The sequence below is a fragment of the Melampsora larici-populina genome (assembly GCF_000204055.1).
Source record: "Melampsora larici-populina 98AG31 unplaced genomic scaffold MELLAscaffold_20, whole genome shotgun sequence".
In the NCBI taxonomy this organism is placed as follows: domain Eukaryota; kingdom Fungi; phylum Basidiomycota; class Pucciniomycetes; order Pucciniales; family Melampsoraceae; genus Melampsora; species Melampsora laricis-populina.
This window is the reverse complement of record NW_006768784.1, coordinates 588,887-610,771: the sequence shown is the minus strand read 5'-3', so window position 1 is coordinate 610,771 and position 21,885 is coordinate 588,887. Positions and strand designations below refer to the sequence as shown.

General features: G+C 41.9%; 3 protein-coding genes across 3 annotated transcripts; 1 reads left to right on the top strand and 2 right to left on the bottom strand.

Moving 5' to 3' along the window:
• Window positions 1–4,004: 4,004 nt before the first annotated feature.
• On the bottom strand, window positions 4,005–5,074 carry MELLADRAFT_106877 (uncharacterized protein; the record flags this gene model as incomplete). Its single annotated transcript, XM_007410372.1, has 4 exons — window positions 4,005–4,040; window positions 4,096–4,235; window positions 4,296–4,328; window positions 4,402–5,074. The coding sequence occupies 4 exons, from the start codon at window positions 5,072–5,074 to the stop codon at window positions 4,005–4,007; spliced, it is 882 nt and encodes a 293-aa protein (XP_007410434.1).
• A 1,447-nt stretch (window positions 5,075–6,521) lies between these two features.
• Window positions 6,522–8,613, bottom strand: MELLADRAFT_74871 (uncharacterized protein; the record flags this gene model as incomplete). Its single annotated transcript, XM_007410371.1, has 12 exons — window positions 6,522–6,605; window positions 6,686–6,689; window positions 6,789–6,965; window positions 7,043–7,129; window positions 7,191–7,217; window positions 7,289–7,503; window positions 7,584–7,669; window positions 7,810–7,925; window positions 7,998–8,079; window positions 8,185–8,338; window positions 8,407–8,421; window positions 8,495–8,613. The coding sequence occupies 12 exons, from the start codon at window positions 8,537–8,539 to the stop codon at window positions 6,522–6,524; spliced, it is 1,092 nt and encodes a 363-aa protein (XP_007410433.1).
• Window positions 8,614–8,833: 220 nt separating this feature from the next.
• MELLADRAFT_43572 (uncharacterized protein) lies at window positions 8,834–10,252 on the top strand (the record flags this gene model as incomplete). Its single annotated transcript, XM_007410483.1, has 4 exons — window positions 8,834–8,959; window positions 9,037–9,595; window positions 9,662–9,772; window positions 9,842–10,252. The coding sequence occupies 4 exons, from the start codon at window positions 8,900–8,902 to the stop codon at window positions 9,925–9,927; spliced, it is 816 nt and encodes a 271-aa protein (XP_007410545.1).
• Window positions 10,253–21,885: the final 11,633 nt, after the last annotated feature.

Below are 21,885 nucleotides of genomic sequence, written 5' to 3'. Positions count from 1 at the left end.
GGAGTAACTGGTGTCGTATCTTTTCCGGCCTCACTTGTACATTCCGTTGTTGTGTAGATCTTTGTTTCTGCTACCTCAAGAGTTGAGGGTAATCACCCTACAGAAGCAATCACTTTGCTTGACTATCATCATGTCAGGTCTTCACTCAAAAATATTGCTTTGTATACTCCCTACAGAAGCCTCAAAAAGATGAATATGGTCATGCTTGATCGTCTACGATTTTATGAAACCGAGTCTCTCCAATGCAAAGCAATTGTTATTGTCACTGTCCTCAACCTGCTACTCCAATTGAAATTCTTTGAACTCCATCACCCATCACATGTGCATCGTGTTGACCAAATCATGGAACAACAGCTAGATGTGTATTCCAAGAAGCATACAGTCTCCAAGCAACACGCAAACCCCCCCGCCGGGGACTGCGACTGCGCTGCGACAGCGTTGCGGTTGAGCCGCTGTCGCAGTGAACCGGACAGCCCCTGAGGTACACCCGGGCCGCCGCGCGGGGTTGCCTGCGGTTTTGCCGGGCCGCTGTTGCAGTGAAAGCACCGCAGGGGGTACCCTGCGACACAGCGAACATGTTTTCTATAGTTATATTTTATTATACTTTCTTTAATTGAATTCGTATTATACTTTTTATTTTTTTCTTCAAAATATAATTTCTCTTTTACAAATCTGCGCCTTACACGACATTTCATCGCTGCACACAGCGGCCTGCGGCGCGCTGCGTTTCTTTTACAGCGCGACGGCCTGCGATGTGCAGCGATTTTTTTTTGCACATCGCTTTCTCAGGGAGCTTTTGGGTGACTGCGACTGCGCTGCGATGGCGTCGAGACGACACTGCGGTAGATCGCATTGTCGTCGCAGTCAGGCAGGTGCTGCGGGCCGCGACGGTGCGTTTGCGTGTTGCTCCAAGCCTGTCAACTCCTCTGCCAATCAGCAAGATCTAACGGTGGCCGATGATGAGTACAATGTTTTTGCTTTGACTTCTACAGGAGATCAAGATGATACCAGCAAGGAACTGGAGGGGTATTTTTCAGGAAAATTCCTGCTGACTGGTGGCTCTTTGCTTTCATGGTGGAAGGTAATTATCAATCTTAATATTATGTATTTGAATACAAAAACTGATGCTCACTGTCTCATATGATGTTTAGGACCACACTGGTGCCTTTCCCATCCTTTCTTTCATGGCTTGGGATTTCTTAAGTTGTCCTGGAACAACTTGCTCTGTTGAACGGGTCTTCTCAGGAGCAGCCAATGTATGTGGCTCCAATTGATCAGCCTTGTCTAGTAGAACCATCAAGCATGCTTCTTCAACACGAGAGTGGCTCAAGTCAGACATCAAGGTTCCTGGCGAGTTTGCAGAGGCTATGGCCTTAGTGGATAATATGCAAAAGCGTTGAAGATTTCATCTCTTCCAATTGTTTCCTGATTCTTTTCCTGACCAGTTTCATTTCACCTTCTCAATTCTCCCTAATACATGGCTTCTCTTTTTTGTTTCTCTTTTTTCAGTTATTTCATTCTTTCACCTTCTTGACTTTCCCTAATACATGGATTCTCTTTTTTTATTTTAATACTCATATAATCTCATTTTAATAGTTCTTTGTATATGGTTGCCTTTATTTTACTATATGACTTTTAATAAATTTTGTTGTTCATATTAAACAAGAGCCATCATAGTGTTAGTGAGTCAATATTGCAGCGACTGTTGTGTGTGATATGATAGTGTTAGTGAGTCAATATTGTGGTGATCTGTAGTGACTGACCCACACCTCTACATAAAAGTCATAGTGGGTCTGTCCTGACAGTGGTGTGTGGCACAATTTCAGGATAGTGGTACATCACACCACTATCCATGACCCCTCATATTGCTGTGCGTAGCGCAGCAATTTCGACATTGGTGATGTCCATAGAGGACGGAATTTTAGACACAATAGTTTCACCGAGATAAGGCTGACTGATGTGTTTGATACCATCAACAGCCAACATTGCAGCCAGAGCGTGTTGGGTGTTGGTAATGTAGGATTCAAGGTCCGTGAAGACGAGGTCAGTGAATTTGTTGTAAGCTCTAGCCTGATTCTTGTCAGATGAGGATTGGAAGTGTTCTTTGAGAATCTTCCAGATCTTGATGGGGTCTGATACAGCATCCTTATTAGTGATGTGAACACAATTATCTTGGTTGATGCAACCATACAAGATACCCGCGGCTTTCTTTCTTTTGGCGGAAAAGACAGCGATCGGAGTAGCCATGTCTGTGGTAAGGAATTTTACTGGCTTGACAGGAGGCAAGTCGATGTTGATGAACTCCTCCAAATTGACAGTCATTAAGTGGGCAATGAAGTCACCCAACCACTTGACATAGTTACAGCCCTTTGCAGAATTGATGACTTTGGAAAAAGAGAAAACACTTGAGTTTTCAAAAAAAACCTGCGAGTTTTTTTCAAAAACTCATTGAGTTTTTCAAAAACTCATCGAGTTTTCCAAAAACTGAGCAAGCTCTTTCTCTTTTAGAATTACTGGGCCAGGTTTCCAAAAAAAACTCACCGACTTTTTGGAAAACCCAGCAGCTTGTTGACAAAACTCGGTCACTTTCCAAAAAAACTCAAGGTTTTTTTTTCTTCAAAGTCATCAATTATGCAAAGGGCTGTAGTCTTAGCGACTTTAGGGAAGTGAGTTCAAGCAGAACTGGTGTTGTCGGACATGATGTTTGAATGAATTTTGAAAAATTTGAAAAATTTTGGGCAATGATTAATTGATCAAAAATTTTGAATGATAGGTGCTTTAGTGGAGCGCTGGTCTCATAACCAATGACTCGAAAGGTAGGGATTTCTTAATCTAATGAGATTGATGATCTAATGTCAGTCTACGCAGGAGACTGAGATGATTGAGAAGAAATCACAATCTGGAGTAACCAAAGATTGAGAAAACTAATAATGAGTTCAATGAGAAAAGAACAACAAAAGTGGGAACAGCACTGTTCTATCTATATGAATCACTCAAACACATTATGTCATCATGATGTTAGAAAGAGAAAAAGAGAAACCTCAAGTATTATGTGCAAGTTGTAATACACGTCCTGCATATTAAAGAGACGTTATTCCATAAGTCTCAATTAAAATGTGATAAGGAACAACAAAGAAAAATTTTGTTTTAACATAAAATCTTTTACCAGAGTGAGTGGCATCTGAAGAGCCAGTAGTAGAAGTTTTCAGTAGAAAACCTTTTCCAACAGGCAGTCCACAGCCTCTGCCCCTGCCACAACCGGGCCATGAACCTTAGAATAAGGGAACTGGCCCAGTAGTGATTGCCTGAAAGAAAGAGTAGAAAGAGAGAGAAAAAAGGGGTTGGGCAATATTTTGACCAACCGGTTTTGCGCCTCTGAGAAGCCTCCCAAAAGGAGTCAAAGATGGTGGAGGACAAGTACTCTGGGTTTCACAGATCTGTTACGGATCTGAGCCCAGAGCCAAGAGTGTTTAGGCAATACCCAGGCAAGCTTTTGCCAGAAGAGATGGGTTAGGGGATATGTGTAAGGTGCAAAAGGGGTGTTTGCATGGCTTGTACTACGAGCCCAGCGGCGCAAATTGCTTTGCCCTGTGAGCCTTTTGAACAGGTGAAGCTTTGGAGTTCTCAAGAAACGATTTGTACTGGTGTGTATTTTTGCAAAGCAAAAAGATTGATAAAGGTTTTGGTTGGTTAAGGGTGGCTTCAATATTGGTTTCTAGCCATTGCAAAAGCATTCTTAAATCATTGCACTACGACTGAATGGGTTTTGCAAACCGGTTGGTCAAAATTTTGCCCAGCCCCTAAAGAAATACCATGAGAATGAGAATGAGAAAAAGAAATTAATCATCATGCAAGGAAACTCATTTTGGCAAGAGTAAAATATGGACATTCACTTTGGGGTCTATCCCCAAAAAAGCGTCGAAAGACATCTTTCCAATACTCATCTTCTATGTGTATTTTGGTTCGAACAGCAGATGAATGCTTCAACAGATGTGATACCATTGCTATTGAATAGTCCCCTTCCAAAGTCTTTGGAGACACTTGTGTCAAGTTGAGGTGCATTTCAGACATCATTTTTTCCATATCTTCCTTGACTTGAGGAAGTTTTGCTGCCATCAAGTATTCTTTGATGATTTTATCAATCCTTGTTGTTCCTAGTTTTTCAGGTGCTTCTGCCTTGATACGTCTCTGATAACTACCAATCAATGTAGCCCTGGCCCAACACTCCGTGAGGTCTGTGTGGTACAAAGTTTCATCAGTTACATCCAAAGGTAAAGATGTAAACATTGACTAACCAGAAGGAATTTCTTCAAAGTACACAGGGTACTCTAGATCAATAAGTTGAGTGGAATTCATCAACAATTCTGGTACAACTCTGTGTTTTGATAGTCTTGGACTTACCCTCAACCGCTTTCAGTTTCAGCTTCAGTTCATCAGGAAACTTGCCAATCAAAACTTGTACAACTTCCATGTTTGCAGGAGCTAAACTACACAATTTTTCAAGGAATCCTAAAACTCTCCATCCATCTACATCCTTTTGTTTTGTTTCCCAGAGACTCAAACCTTCTTGAAAGATGCCTTTCCAAGCCAGAACTTTATCAGAATAAGAGGCGGTGTCTGAGATCATAGCGGTGGCTTTTTGGGCAAATTCTCGCATTCTTTGGGTCTGATCAAGGTTGAGAAGCGGATTCGAGAGCCGGACAGCCATTGTTCCTACCGTAGGGGGTGCTTTCTTCTTTGGAAGAAACTGACTTTTGATGCCATGAAAGATCCTTTCTTGTAATGAATCACCAGACCTTGCCATATCTTCACACTGATGAGTTGTCTGGTCCTTCATGTGTATTGGATCAGTAGATGTGGAAGCGTCTAACAGTCTTTCTTCCAAAGCCATTTCCATTCCCAATACAGAGGTAACTGAAAAGATGGATAACGCTGTCCCAAGAGAGTATATGGATAGCTTCATACTTTGGGTTAAAATTAGACGAGTAAGCGGTGGAATTATACAAAGGGGATTGGTCACCGATGGAGACGAGAGTGTATGCGCCGCTCTTTCATTCGAAGCCCAAATGTACATATCCGATAGGTTTATCTCAATTTCCTGCGCTGGAAAAACTCGCGCAGAAAGTCTCTCCTTTCCGACACGTTTGAACTTTGCAGAGGTACATTGTGAGGCGCAGTGGTTGTGCGGCCAGTCATTCTGAATGCATTATCCAGGATCCGCTTGACTATATATGGGGCGCTTTCTCATTCAAAGCCCAAATCTATAACTTCAATAGCTTTGTCTTCTGGAAAATTTCCTGGGCTGCAAAAATTCACGCAGAAAGTCTCTCCTTGTCCGACACGTTTGCAGAGGTATGTACATACGCAGTGGTTGTGCGCCCAGTCTGACATCATGAATGCATTGTCCAACAACGATACATAATCTGGGTTTTGAATGTACAAGACCACAAGTATCAAAATTTCCTGTGCGGTGAAAATTGACGAGTCTCTTCTTGTGCAGGCCGTGCAACCAGTCTGACATTCTGAACCCGTAGTCCAAAAGACGCACACTTAAGGTTTCAGTTGCTCGAGACCTCAAGCTGTGTAGCGCAGTCATGACCATTATGTACAAGTTGAAGTCTCTCCGCGTGTACAGATCACACAGAGATTCTTATCTTTCTGACACATTTGCCAGCTGCGCCGTGTGGGCGGATCGACATTCTGAAAATGGTCAACAGATGATGATGTGAAGTGCGAAGCACATCAACAAGGCTCTGAACTTTGAGTTCATTTAAATGGTCAACTTCAAACCATGCCTTTCAGAACAAAAAGGGGACAGAAGTCTAGTCTGACTCCGAGTTCATCAGGGGTTGTGCCATAGTGTGACTTCCTCTTTTGAAGTACATAGAATGAAACATTATTCATACTCTAGGACTTGGTTCTTCTTGCAAACAAAATGGGTGGGATTAAAGCACAGGGAGGAGCCCAAACCAAAAACATGGTTGAACCCATCCATGAACAATGCAAGTGCTCAATAATTCAAAGCCCAATCAAGATTATGAACAATGGTAATACTCTATACCGGTAGCAAATACCTTGTAACGACAATAGGCCAGTAAATTTCAAATTATAAGGGGAAGAATCAATATTTGAGCCCATGGAGAGCTTTGAAGTCTTTGAGAAACTCGGTCTCTAACCATGAGGTTCAGGTGGTCAACAATCTTTGCTTCCATTTGGCTAGTCGTCTTGTCTATCGGCCATGGTACCACACTAGAATAAGTTCCCCTGTAGATTACTCGTCCGCATGTCGTCAATAAGAATGATCTTTTCAGATCCATAAGTTTTTGTATTATCTGGTGTAGATGTATAGTTCCGCAATTTGAACAGTAAATCTTTTTACAAGCCTCAGATCTTAGAATTCAGCAAAACTATTTTATGTACTCATTTCTGTCATAATATTATTTGTCTGTTGATCATTTCTTCACAACTGTAAAACAAATCATTCGGTAAGAGTCTAATTTGATATGATAGAATGTAGATTGTCACTGACTTGTTACTACATCCTCATCTTCTAACACATGTTCCAATCCCACTTTCTGCCCTCGAGCGTGTTTTGCCGATGTACCCTACGTAAGAAGAAAAACCTCAGTATCAGATCGAAGATCCTCGATGGAGCAAGGTGGATTAGATCACTGACCCATACTACACAGCTACAAATTTGTCGTCAGAATGACCACCAAATTACCCCCGGATCATAGGTAAAAAAAGTCAGAGACGATTCATTGTTTTTCTAATCAAACTGTACTAACTATTTCATTTGTTTTGAGATCTCCTTATGAATCGCATTACAAAAGTCTTCTACCGTAGACTTGGCTGTCTTAAGTACGATAGGTTGAGAGTAATCCGGTTGTCGACCTCTTGGTTTGGTATATACTCTTACAAGGTCAAGTTTATGCCAGAGTGCATCGATCAATTCATCGATATTTCTTAAAGGAAAAGTATCTCGCAATCGAAGAATGAATCAGCGGGAGAGCATTGCCAAGATAGATTGATATTAGCTTACAGCCATTCCTTGACAGATATTGGGACACTGTTAGGAATACGGTAGAGTAGATCTAATTCCTCGATAGAGATCGCGTCAATCTTGTTCCTGGAAGAAAGTCGAATGATCAGAACAGGTTGATAGTCATACATACATAGAAGAGACTTACAGTACATAAAGACATGGCATATATACTCTGCAGCGGCACGATTCATGAGTTTCACAGGTACCTAATGAAGTGTTCTTGTCGAAACCGTGAACACTCACCGATTTCCTTCGATCACATCGATCAGTTCATCCAGAGTTGCGTCGCAACGAAACGCCACATCACAATTGCTCATTCGATACTCAGCCAAAACCGCCTTGATCTCCTCAGGTTCTAGGTGTGTGAGGGGTACGGTATTAGATATTGCGATACCACCTTTATCCTTCTTCTTGATGAGGATGTGAGGTGGTTTTTTGTTCAGTCGAATCCCAAATCCCTACAAATTTTTGTGAACTGGGATCAGTTATATTGGCACGAAAACAAAGCAGGGATGATGTTGTCAGAGATGGTGCACACCTCCAATTCATTCTCAATGATCCGTTTGTCGTCCAGTGGTTTGAGTACATCGAGTACAATGAAAAGTAAATTACACGATCTATCCAAAAGTTAAGTAAGCGCTGACTGATCGCGCAAGATTCTACGAGTAATATTTCGCATACCTAGCCACTACAGTCATGGAACAACGTGAGATAAACGCAGCAAAGGTATCAAATCTGAAGGACTAGAAAAGTTCAAAACGGACCAGCAATAACTTGTCTTCCTCTACCCTTTCCATCCTTTGCACCTTCGATAATCCCAGGTAGATCAAGAATTTGGACCGCTGCCCCTCGCACGTTCATCGTCCCAGGCACTGTAGTTCTTTCGCAAGCAGGGAGGGTTCCTTTGAATTGATATCTTTTACTGACTCAAGCCAAGGTCTGAAGGACCTACAAAGTGGTGAATTCGTATGCTGCTACTGCTGAGACCGTCCCGGTCAATCCGGACATCAGAGACGATTTCCCTACTGAGGGGACTGGTGTGTTTTTTGTCCCGAAGCCGAAATGATATAGATGTTTTTAGTTCCAGTTCTGGGTTTCATGAATTTTGGCTCTTGAGAGATAGATAACATTTCGCGTACATCCTACAAATCCAACACTAGCTACTCCCGTTCGTGCTACATCGAAACCAACACCAGGACCACCTCCGCCGCTCGAAGAGGGTGTAAGTAACTCTCGTTTGAGTTTTGCCAACTTAGCTTTCAGTTGTCCGAGATGAAAAGCCGTGGCCTTGTTCTATTCAGTAGGGTTTTTCAAGTCAGCCATGCCGTCGGGTTGAAAGTTCATATAGCTTTTAAGAATACTTTTTGGGTTTTGGACTACAAGGAGAGGAACAGCTTGTCAGTTATTGATGATTTTTTTTTCGTAAATTTGATAATTTTGACTACTTACCATCTCATCTTCGATAGCCTTGATCTTTTCTACTGCTGTTGACATTTTGAATTTGAAGAATGCTGAGTTGCGATTGAAATATTTTTTGACGAGACTGATCGAAGTGAATTGTTGAAATCGATTTCTTGTTCCCTACAAATCAAGCTGTCATCGAGGATGCACAGTTGCGGCTGTGAAAGGTCAGTTTTCCTCTGCTGTGGGCTGATATGTCATGTCTATGTCCTGGACCGTGGACGGTGCACCTCGGACTCGCACGCTACGGGTCAAGATAGGCGTCGTTGGGAAATTTTGAGTGATCAGAAATTTTGAGAAGGCCATTTTGAAGAAAACCTGTCCATAGAAAATAATAATCGCAATACTTGTTTCTTTCTTCACAAGTCAAATTAAAAGAAAGTATACTTCTTCATGTCTCAATCAAATTCGAACCAAATACCCGGTGATCCTCAACTTGACTCTGCTGAAAATGTGAGTCTTCGATCAAGAGAACAAGTTGAGATATCAAAAAATATAAGTCGGAAAGCTGAATCAGATGAATGTTATAGGTCCTCAGGAAAGCTACCTTTGAAACCGATTCACTCTCCCCTTCAACTTCTGCTCTTCAAGCTCCAACCTCCGAATCTATTCTCTCAGCCTACGCTCGTCCATCAACTCTCCACCCACTCTCTAACGTCACCGCCGATCTTGATTATCTCGCCCTAGATGAAGCCGCTCTATCCTCAATTGCTGGATCTCAGTCAGTACTTCCTAACAGGGGATGGTCCGATGAGCTGTGTTATGGCACTGGTACGGTCTATGTGGGCGGACTTGGACTTGGTGGACTATGGGGTCTGCGCGAGGGATGGCAACGAAGTAAAGCTATTGCAGCCGGGCGGGTGGCTCGGTCACTGGCTAGCTCGGCTGCTGCTGCTGCATCGGCTCAGAAAGCTGCTGCCGCCGCTCAGGCAGCTAGCTCGAAACCAGCGGCCACAGGAGCGGCAGCGGCGGCCACAGCTGCATTCGAGGGCGCCACAGGAGGTGTGAGCTGGAGGTTAAGATTGAATGCCATACTGAATGGGATCACTCGAAGAGGAAGCTTTACCGGTAATACTTGTGGGATTTTGGGTTCGTTTTGATCCTGAGTTTCTTTGTAGCACATGGACTGAAGAGCTGATTCAATCGATTGGATAGCTTTGATGTACAATGCATTCAACTGCACGTTGGACCGATACCGAGAACAACATGATAATTGGAACTCTATCATGGCTGGTGGCTTGACAGGTGCCCTATTTCGATGCACAGGTCAGCCTATACATTTGACGGAAATCCCTAATACTCTACTGATTGTGGAACCTTTTCATTTGATATCAGCTGGACCTCAGAAAATGTTGATTGCATCCTCCCTAATGGCTGCTGGTGCAATGGGTTGGTCAACGGCCAAACCGCATCTGATTTAAAAATTATTCACAGCTTCATGAATTAGAATTTTGGCTATTATCAGCATTTTGTGTCTCTTAGTCTGGATGATATGGGTTCAGGAAGACTTTGTAGAGAAGAACTTAGATAGCGATTTCGGTGTGATGGCACCTTTGACAAAACAATCCCTCGATTCATATGATACCTCAATGATCCCCACTCAAGGCTATTCTTTGCGAGCGGCAGCCAAGCCGAAGTGAAGGCTTAGGGAGGATTTTGTGTATTATAGATTCGATACTAGAATATCATTAGAGACCGTGGCATGCCTACAATATTCATTGACCTGTATGTCCTACTTATACCAGGATATCACTTGAGACTCAACTTTGAACGGTTTGCCTCCCCGTATATTGAGAAATTGATCCATACAAAGCACTCTTGTTCCTATCTGAAGGGTTAGTAATGCAAGGCTTAGTCTTGTAAGGCTCCATGTTACAGTTTCATGCAAAATGTCAGCAAAGGGTAGGTTCCAAAAAAGTGTCACATTTGGCTTATGATGAATGTAATCAACGAGTGTCAAAAGATTGATCAAGTCAAAGCTAAGCAGACAAGGGAACACAACAACGGCCACAGTGCTAGTGATATAGGCATAGATGAGAAGGACTCTGGACAATCTTGACTTGCAGGAGACAGAGATAACCATATAACCACATGGGAAAGTTCTGTGAGTAATATGGAGAACACACATCTAACTGATCCCAGACATTCTTTCTTGCAAGTTGGACATATCTACCAATATTGTGCCAAAGGATTATAAGCGATATGCTAGAGTCCTGCAAAATCTTCAATAACATGCTGATAAATTGGTTTCTGTTATGACTGTTCTCTTTACATAAATCCATGTTGTACCAATCACTATACTTGTTGTCCACCTCACTTGTAGTTGCTTTCTCTTCTTGATCCAACAATCTCAATAAGTAATAGATCAGAATGCAACTGAGCCTCACTCCTACAGCTGAGACCCCAGCAGGACAGCCATAACAGTTTCCTTGGATATCTTGCTGGCTGAGAATAAATGTTTGAAGTCAACATCACAGATGCAGCACAAATTTTGCATATTATGCTGAGCTCTTAAAGTAAATTTTGGATCTCACAAGATGTAAACTGTCCTACAGAAAAAATAATTAGCATATCAAGCGCTCCAAGTAGTGTATCTAGTGCACAGAGTCTGGAACAAGTATTATCTCACCTGCTCATAGCTAGCTGTGTTGCCAAAGACCTATTGTCAACTACCTGATATACCCCTTTTGACTCATCAAAACTCCCACCTCAACAGATAAGCCAGACAGGCAGAAATCAACCAGATCAAATTGTATGTGTAATGGTACACTATGCAAATGCAATATGTATATGAAATAGATCAGAAGCCCAGTAACCACACAGCCCAAATAATAAACATCATTCACAACACAACACTGCCAATGAGCTATGAAGTATGAGGTTAAGGATTAAATGATAACCACACACCTCACCAAGTGTACAAGTGGGCACAGAAAAGATACAACACCCTCAGGGCCCAAGGATCACTATAGTGTATGTAGTGTGAGACAGTCTGGCCCTGGGGGTGACATATACTTTCTGCGTCTGCTTGTACAGCCTTGAGGCAGTGAAAATTTTCATTGCCACTGGTAGTCAATTTGATTTGAGGCTCCAAAGGGGATATACTACATGTCCACAGGGAATCAGGCTGTACCAGTGGCAAGATGGGGGATGTATTGGATACACATCATCTGTATGAACTTGAGCCAATCTGAAACCCTTGGAAGGCACCCAATAAACCAAGGGAGGAACCACACTCTTGATGAAATCAGCTGATGAATATAGCACAGGGCTAGCCACTAAGCCTACATTGTAGACTGTATATCACCTCAGTTTGTGCAATAATAGAGGGATATCCCAGAAATCATCTCTTAAGCTATTTGCACTACCACAAATGTAATGTTCATATGCGGCTGCCCACATAGAGAAGTCCTTGAAGCACAACAGAAGTTGTAAAGATACAGACAAAGTTCTATCAGTTTTCTAATTACTTCTGTGTGCTCCTTTGATTATTTCTTTATGTTCATTGAAATAAATTTTGGATGTACTGAAACCAGTTTCTAGGCTGCATGGTGTGACCTTTAAACAGGCCAGGTCAGAAAACCAAAATTTGCCCCAAAAGCACCAGAACATATGGTTTTGGACAGATTTTAAGTTTCTGACCTGACCCAGCCAAAATCTTTACAGGTCATGATCTGCAGCCTAAGAATGTTGATTCATTAGTACATCCTGGAGATTTCAGATGAAAAATATGAAAAAGTCAGACAAGCATGAAGAAGCAAGCAGGAAACTGATGAACCTTGCCTTCTATATTTGCCATTGTATTTGTGTTGTAGATAGTTTTCTACAGGGATGTATGCCTAGAATTTTATTTTTTGCATGGAAGATATCACATGGGTTGCTGGTTTGGGACAAAAACCATGCACAAATAAGACAATAGGTCACCCTGCAATGTGTTTTGCTCCCCTGTTGGGTAGTCACATTGGGGTTTACCCTATGTGTACTACCAAGAAAAAATTGTATGTAATAGATAGTGGCAGCTTTGAGTCATTGTTTGCAGTAATTGGCACTTGTCCAAGGTTAAGTTTTGTAAGGCTTTATGAATAGCCTTCACTAAGGATCTGGATTTCCGGAGAAAGAGACTCAAGGGAGAGCAATCAACTATGGAACTTATGTGTGTAGTTCATACTAGGCCTAGCTCCAGAAAGTCCTGCAATAAGCTCTCAAAAGAGCCAGTGAAATTAAGGAGATGAAAAGTAGAAAGTGAAAGTGTTTCACCTAGCTCCAGGAAGTCCCACAATCAGGCATCAAAAGAGTGAGGACTAACTGAAGCTGGGATTGAGGGAGGAAGATATACAACCAGTCTGTCTAGCCCCATACTCCTAAACCCATAGCACTGTCTACACGTTTAACCCTTACAAGTTTCTGTTGCAGATCCCCAAAAACACCCAGGAAACACCACATGTTGATGATCTCTGGATTCAGTAGATGCTTGTTGGCACAGCCAACATAGATACCTGGGATCATCCAATGCAAGTTGTTCTTGGATGACATTAATTTTGGCAGTGGTATCCAAGTAATTGATCCAAGTACTTTTTGATCTTGGTCAAAGAAGGTGGGTGTCAGACCAAACTTCAATGATTCCATGTGCTTCTTGCAAGGCCTTGAGCAAGGGACTTACAGCCAAAGTTGAATTTTGGTGCAAAATTGGTTGGGGCTTTTGCCAAAGCTGCTTGCTCCTTATGGATGTTTTTTCTTATTTATAATGTTCCCTGGCCCAAAAAAACAAGAGATGTACACTTTGGTACAGTCTACAAGTCTCAACTCTCAGCTCCTTGAGAACACAAGTAGTTGTGGAGATACAAGAGAAGTTGTGGTCTCAAATGTACCCCAAAAACGGAGAATACACACACAGCAACCCCAATTGATGTAGATTTTGCCTTCAACCCCCAAAGGACATTAATCATTATCTCCATAACCACCTGTGTTGTTGATAAACCAAGAGTGGGAGATTTTAGAGCCGGTCAAGGTGTATCTTTTTCATTCTTGGACTGGGGTGGGTGAAAAAAGGAAAATATCATTCATAAGGAGCAATTGTGTTTGGAAAAAAGCCCCAATCAATCTCACACCAAAATTTCAACTTTGGCTGTAGGTCCCTTGCTCAAGGCCTTGCAAGGAGCAAGTGGACTCGGGCACTTTTTGCCTCAGACAAGCCACCCAAGGGAATCTACATACAAGGATACCTTTGATATTCAAATCCAAGATAGGACTGTTGAAAGTGTGAGGTCTCATAGGACTGTCAATACCATACAATACTGCTGGACTTTCAAAGTAGATGAACAAAATGGAATATTTAGGACATGATATATGTGATACAGAAGTTTCAAGAATAAATGTTGCCTGCTTGTTTTAATTTTTTTAATTTTTTCAAAGGTTACACTAAAACTTACTCACCTGGATTCTACATAAGAGCTGTAGTCAGCTTATTCAAGTGTGCAGAAAGATCAGAATCTTGCTCATATTTCACAATCATTGCTTCCTTTGTACAGGAAATGCACAACCTTTGGTATGGTTGCAACCAGCGGAAAGGTGGGAGGAGACTTGAAAGTTAGCACATTATTGACTACAGCTGCTCTATGTAGAATGTAGGTCAATAATCTTCAGTTCAACCTTGAAAAAATAAAAAAAATAGATACAAAGAGGCAAGATTTATTCTTGAAACTGCTGTAGAGATACAAGTCTCATGAAATTCACCTCTTACACTGAATTGAATCCTGGAGTATGCATTGATGTCTCAATTCAACACCGAAGGAAGTTTAAATTAAAAATGGAGAGGAAGATCTAATGAGAGGCATTACATTTCTATTTCAGGGGAGAAGGACATAATGCTTATTTCTTTGAATGTGTATCACATGCCAAGGTTAACTAAGCCCCTTACAAGTGTGTTTTCCGCACCATCAAAGAGGGGCTTACATCAAATGGACCCAGTGTCTGAGCTCCAAGCATTAAGTTGTATGTCAATATTGTCACTTGCCCCCTTCACCTCACCAGAAATTGTTAAGCTTCAATTATGCTGTCCTTCATGTGGTTGTGCGTAATTTGGTACCACACACATCAGTGTGCATCAAGTGGAAGGGCTCTGTTATTGTGGTGTGAATTGGTAAGATTGTGCTTTCAAAACTCATACTATTATGTGGCATCTTAGGGGGTCTGAGGCCATTTTCAAGAGGACCCAAGGCCCACTTTTGGTGGTCTTGACACAGTGCTCAAGCTGTGCAGGGCTGTATGTTTCTCATGAATCCTACATCTAGATATGTACAATTGCATGAAGAACCCCATCCCAGAAGTATAACAATTTCTATGGTGAGGTGAAGTGGAGAAGTAAAGAAAACATAAGGGGACATAACCCTTGGAGCTCACACGCCAAAAACCACGAGTCCGATGTAAGCCCCTCTTCGAGGGCGCGGCAAACGCGCTCGGGGGGGGGCTTAGTTAAACTTAATCACATGCGCATTCAACTGCTATATCAATGTGAATAATCATGCCAGCAATCCAACACATGAACATTTCTTCCTCTCAGAATTGTGATTGTGGACAAGAAATCAAACTGTGATCTCACTTCAATGACAGGAGTCATTCAATCAATGTTGTCTTTTCCATTTTTCTATTTGAGTATCTAGCCCTTGCACTTTTTCATTGCGGAAGTCAAAGAATTGCTTTATCATATCTTCTTTGCCAACAAGCTCGGATGGGAGAGACTTGGGCCAGTTTTTGACTGTCCACCTTCTTGCTACCGGATGCCATTGCACTCTGGCAACCTTCATCACTTGGAATAGATCAAGAAGTCTGTCTTGATCTAGTCCAATGTGAAAACCAGTTAATGTCTCCCCTACCTTAATTATTATATCTCTGTAGTTATAAGTTTGTTTGTCACAAAAGTGGATGAACTTCTTGAGTTTTGCCTCAAAAGAAGGTAGCACGCGGTCGTTGGTGTTGAGAAGCACATCTCTTGTATATTCTCTAATCCAATCATGGGAACCGTTATCGAAAACCTTCACTTGTATACTTGTATTTTCCTTGAGCGGGAAGTGCTTCCCCATAAGTGTCTGTGACAACAATTCTGCTTGGACAAGCATGTTATCTTTGCTCAAGTTTCCCCAACTCTCCAACGCTGATGGATACTCAAGGAAACTCGAGATCAAAAGGAGCACACTTGCCTTAGCCCCTCTTCTCATTAGTTCTCCCATCTTTGGCTTCATGTAGTCTGTATATTGCTGATCTAAGTGAACCATCAGGTGAAATGTGGCGAGCCGGTCTGAATATCTGTCACAAAATAAACCAATAACAAGCTCTTTCTGAACATCATTCGACATCAGTGGGGCGTAATCTTGAAATTCTTTCCAATCCTCCATTGTCGATTCTGCAAACATCGGGAACTCCTCTTCAACTTTCAATGCCTGAGCAAATTTAACCGCACTTGGGGAAAGGAAGCTTTTAACATTCTTCCAATTGTGTACGATCAGTTTTTGAGTATACTGCTCACTAAATGAAATGAATCTTAAACGAGCTTCGGTCACTTTCGAAAACTTATCCCATAATCCAACTTTGACTGTGACCCAGCGTTCCATATTTTTATTCATATGCTCAGTGAGATTGATGAATTCAGCCTCAGTCAGGACGATCTCCAAGTTCTTGCGGTCGTCATCCAACCTCATAACTTGATTTACAAGAGCGCCTATCGAATCCGGTTCAAGTTTTTCGTCAATTAGCGCCTTCAAGGTGTCGAATTCTCTCTCAGACAGGCGCTCATTGCTCATATCTTGTGCAAATATATCAATTATCTTCAAATCATCAGACTCTCTCCTGTCTTCTTTCGAGCCTGTTTTTTTGGCTTTTTTACCCTGCTTCTTTCTGTTATTTTGGGCGTATGCTCTCTCACTTTTCGTTGTACTGGAGTCTTTCTGGGGCTCTGAAGTGCGATCTTCTATATTTGACCGAGGGTTTGATCTGTTTGATGGGACAGGTTTAGAACTATCTGTATTTTCAGAGTGTTCATGTTTCAAGGTCATAGTTGAAGGATCCTTTTCGAGAAGCAAATGTTCTTTGAGCCCAGCTTCCCAATTTAGATCATTTTGGGGTTCACGTGAATCCGTTGCAACCGAATCATCTGCGATTGAAGGAGTCTGTGTGGACTTGTCAGGATCATGTTGATTATTCTCTAATTTTTTCTCTACATATCCATCACGCTTCTTCTCTTTCATATGTGCATTTGATTCAGGTAGCTCTCTTGGTTGTTTCATCTTCGCTGGAGAACTCTCGCCTTCTGAATCTCTTCCCTGTGTGTCGGTTTTCTCCACGCTGACGAGATCCATTTCTGATTCAACAAGCTTTGGCGTGTCAGTTTTTTCGAGAGTTCCACGATCAAGACTGTCGCGCAATATTTCCGGAATTTCATCTTCTGTGGGACTGGCGCTGGGAGTAGATACTTGCAGCTTTACAATTGCTCCTCTTGCGTGCGACGCTTGCTCTACGTTTTTAAGTTTATCTTCGTTACCAGTGTTTTCAATCTTATTTTGCCTTATCGTTTGCTCAGGGAGCCCAATTAAATTTGGTGAAACCATATTTTTGATGTTGTCAGCAGCCTTTTCAGGTCTATCTTGGTCTGCAAAATTGAACTTCAATGATGATTGCAATCTATCAAGCACATTTGCGTGAGGCTGAAAACTTTTTTCGGTTTCTGTGTTCTTCTCAGCCGAGGATTCCTCTTTGGTAGACTGCTGTGTGATTCTCGTTGCCTGCGGCCGACTTTTTTCGTTTTCTGTTATACGAATGAGGTCCTTTGCTTTGGAGATTGGTTCCACTGAAATCCGAAGATTGTTAGGCCTGACTGAAATTGACTTTTCACCACTTTTCAGTTGGTCAGCTCGAATCGCTACGCTTTTGTGATCTGCTCTACTTTCTGTTTTCATGGATCCGTTGATTTCTTTGCTTGGGCGCTCTCTGTCTTTGTTCCATAAAGATATCTTTGGACGTGTTGCGAAGTAGTCTTCCTTGACTGCCTGTCTAATCCGCGATTTTTGATGTTTGTCATTGGTTTCATGCTGCTCAGTTGCAATCCCAAGACCATTTTCTTTCCGAAGTGTTCTGGGACGTCTTTGAAGATCTTGATGCGTCTGTTGATATACCTTTTCTTCATCCTGCACCTGTGACAAGTTTTTTATTCCTTTCTCTTCCTCACTTTTAGGGATATGAGGAGCTTTACTCATGATATCACCAATTAATTCTTTGTTTTTAGTCAGACTATCCCTCAATATAGGATCAATAGAAATTAGTTGATTCCGTTGACCAGTCACAGCTTTGATCGGATCTTGAGCTGATGTCCGAACATTTTCTTGGTGAGATGACAACAAATTGTAATTTTGGCTCTGAAGAGTGTTCGGTGGTTTGTAACCTTTTGCAGGAACAGTAAACAAAGACTTGCTCGTTTGCGATGCGCCTCGAACATGACTGTCGAAATCTTGCAAGTTTTCAGAATGTTTAGAAGGAAACTCGTGATGATAAGGATACCTAAGTCGGTCATCGAAGGGGTCAACAGACATTTCCCTCCTGTTTGGCTCGTAGACTCACTTGTTTCCTGGACTTAAAGAAGTTGATGGATCACCTGCTTTTTTGCTGGCCACCCCTTCCTTCGAGATAATTTTTCCTTTGAGCGTCCGATCTGGCTGAAATTGGAAATATGAGGTATGTCTATTTGAGCCGGCTTCGTTTTGATACTTTATGTTTCGAAGTGTATCAGATAAACTGAAGCCCAATACACCAACATGATCTCCAGGCTCAGAATCAATAGGTCCTTTCTTGGTTCTTTGGAGACTCGCACTCTCAATGACCCTAGAAAGCTCCAAGGACAGCACAGTTCGGGATAATATGCACAGGGTGAGTAACTTCCATGAAAGCATGACTGGTCTTTTGGTTGTAATGCTGCAGATAGAGGATGAACACGAAGATCGCACCACAGTGGGTTCAAGCCGATTAAATAGTTAACAATGTGGCATATCATAATCAACCAACCCGTTGAAACACAAGCTATGAATTGAGAATCGCTTTGAAACCTAAGCCTCCCCAGAAGCGATCTCAGCAGTGTTACAAATTCGACAAGCACAGTTTTGAGTAATGTGTATGCGCTGCATACCACGTTTCCTTGCTATATTTGCAAGCAAAAAGCAAGATGTCTTGATTCATCAAAATTGCTTGAGATCTTGATCAAGGACGTGAGATTCAACTCTTACTCAAAGTAACCGTTGCAACGTCGCGACGAAATACCAGTTTCAAACCTGGTTGAAACAGTTGATAACGAACAACCTTGTCACTTCATGGCCACTTTGATGTATACCGAAAGGAGTTCCGCGGTCGACGGCAGATCATAACTCAAACATTCATTTCTCCAAGTCTTCGTCGACAATTGTGTTTTGCAAGCAAACACAATGTCAAGGCGCACCGAAGAATTCATCTAATCATGCCATACAAATCATATACCAAACTTAACAAAGTCCCTCACTCGGAGAGAAAATGAGCAACTTCATATGATTACGCTGTGTGGTGTGGTTGCTTGCACCTTAATTGCGCAGCTTGCCTTATAACCTACAAAATCAGGAAGACGATAAAACAGTTTTCAAAACTTCGCTTTTTCCCAAGAAAACTAATGAAACCTCCACATGTCAAAATCAAAACTTCCAGCCAGGCGGAAAACACTTCTCCTCAGCTTGCCTCATCGTCGACTGCGCTCTCACCACTCAGCGCGTTATTGACAATAGAGTGAGTGAAAAAATATTAATCGCATTTCTCAGACACTTGGCAATTTCTCCACATCTCTCTAACGAGATGATGATATTGTTCGGATAAACCAAATAGAAGTTAGTCATTTTACTCCAGTTTAGATGCAGTCTCTTATACCTCGATCTTATGGATATTGGTATCCTGCCTGGCTTTCATAAAGGAAGGGTTGCATACCCGCATCGTATTGGTAATCGCACAATCTCTTAAGCCTGAGATATAGTCTTGAACAATCTTAAGTTAACTTCAGTCTTGCACAAAGCGCTTATCTTGTCAGCTAGGATAGACGAAGGGGGATTCCAGAAACTGAAGACCGGGAGGGAGTGCGCAAAACATGCATAATGAATCCAAACTATGTACCTCTGCGGTTGCGGTAATGCACGGGGTTCAACCTGGTTCTTGACAGAGCTGCAGTTTAGTACTCACTCGTGTATTTGGAAATAGTATTTTCCCAATGAATTCAATAAATAGCTACAGCCTACCGCAAAGACGGATATATAGATTTGGGTTTGATACTTCATGGCTAGCAATTCCAAGAAGAGAAAGAATTGTCCGTAGCTTCGAAAAAAATTACTCCTAGCTAGCCTCACAAGGTGCAAGGTCAGTCGGACAGGTGAGACATGAGATGGGATAAGCAAATCGGATTGAGTGGGATGTTTTGGAGTTTATCTCGATCGGAGATTGAGGTGATGGTCAGTCTCGGATTCTTAAAGTGTTGATGTCTTGATCTCTTGAAGCATTCAATAATTTTAATCTAATGTTAAGTTTCAAGTAAATATCACTTTTTAGAAGAAGAATTGCGCAAACCACATTGTATTGAAGTATTGTATATATTGCCCAATAACCTTTCCCTTTCAGGGTCGATCCTGCGAGTCTGCTTTGATATAGAAAATTCATTCTTGCACGAACACAATTTAAATGATCTTGCCAGGAAAGATAGACAGCGGGTTTCGAAAAAGCTCGTAGTAACAACTTTCGGGGACCGGTAGGTAGCGCGCTATGCATGCGTCACGACAGTCAGGAATTTGCACCTTCGTGGCTGCGTGGATGCACGGAGTTCAAATTGGTTCTTGACGAGCTGGATATCAGTACTGGCTCATTCATTTGGAAATACCATTGCCCTACTGAATCCAAAAAGGATACCCCAAACGAGGAATATGAGGTATCAATTTCATACCTATGGGTGTCATTTCTCAAGAAGAACATACATTTCCTAAACTCAATGAAATGCCCCCGACATTATGCGCCGATTCTGTTAAGCACATAATTAATCGGACAGGTGCCCAGTTGCTGGAGTGACACGATGATGTTGTACGAGATTAAAATGGCGTGCAATCTAGTGGGTAATTTCTTTCAATTAATTCTTGGATACATATTTGTTAATTTCTATTTGGGCTTTTTGGAGAAATTGATTTTTGGGGAGCTTAAATTGTTTTTCAATCAGAACAATCTTTCAAAAGATAGTTGAACTTGCACCTCGTACCAGCTGATGGAGGCGTGTATGATTTCTTTCTACAGACACCGCAATCTTGTAGGTTCTAGATTAGAGGCGCAACGGAATTGTTTTGCGATGGCGACGGGATCGTACGACTTTAATTTATGGTAGTTTGTTTGAAGTAATTCCTTTATCATGTATCATCATTAACAATATGTCCCCTTTGAAGTAAATACAGAGGCGTGCAATGCTATGTAGAAACGCAACATGAAGAAACTTTTACAGACTGAAACGTGGAAAGAGACACGGAAGAAGATAACACCATGGTGTCAGCTGACACGTTCAAATATTGCAATATAAAATTTCTAGTCCGTTTGGGTTATTTGAATTCAATCGGCATACTAGTCACCACTATATACCTGAAAGTATCTCATTGGAAAAATTGAGAGCTTTTGATACGGGCTCGTTCGTAGCTTGGGCATCGAAAATTGGAGGGCCAGCAGCGTTTGCTGCTTGAAGGATCACTTCAAAGGGAGGAAGGAGTATGCTACATTGATCTTATTGTGCGTGAATTGGTGAATGGACATCATGACATACTGAATGAGTCCTTGTGGTGGATAATCGAAACATCTTGTCGGCGCGCTCCATTGAGTTTGCGGTAAGGTAGAATATGTCGATATTTCCGACGACAACGCAAGAGATCTGCTCATGCTGCAGTTGTGATATACACATTCAAGTGGCTACGATCTCAAATGACGTCGTAACATCCTTGCTTGTATCATCAAAGCAGTCAGATCTTTTGAGGTAAAACATCACAGGTTTCTGACCAGCTCCTCTCTCCTGATATGACAGACACCCGTTACTTGCTTCAGCGCTTCTTTCGAGGCAGCGGTGGGATACAAGCAGACTCCCAACTATCCATTTAAGGTTACACCAGACGGCGTGAAGTTTCCTCGTGGAAGGACCCTTTGGGTTCCATAGAGTTCTTTAGATATTTCCTTCCCCACTGTTCGAGAGATTGCAGCAGACTCCGATTCTCTGGAATTGATTTCAGGGGTCCGAAACCTAGTGCCACTTCCCCATTGGGCGATTTGAACAATATATAGCGGATGTTTGTTTGTTCTAGTCGAGTGCC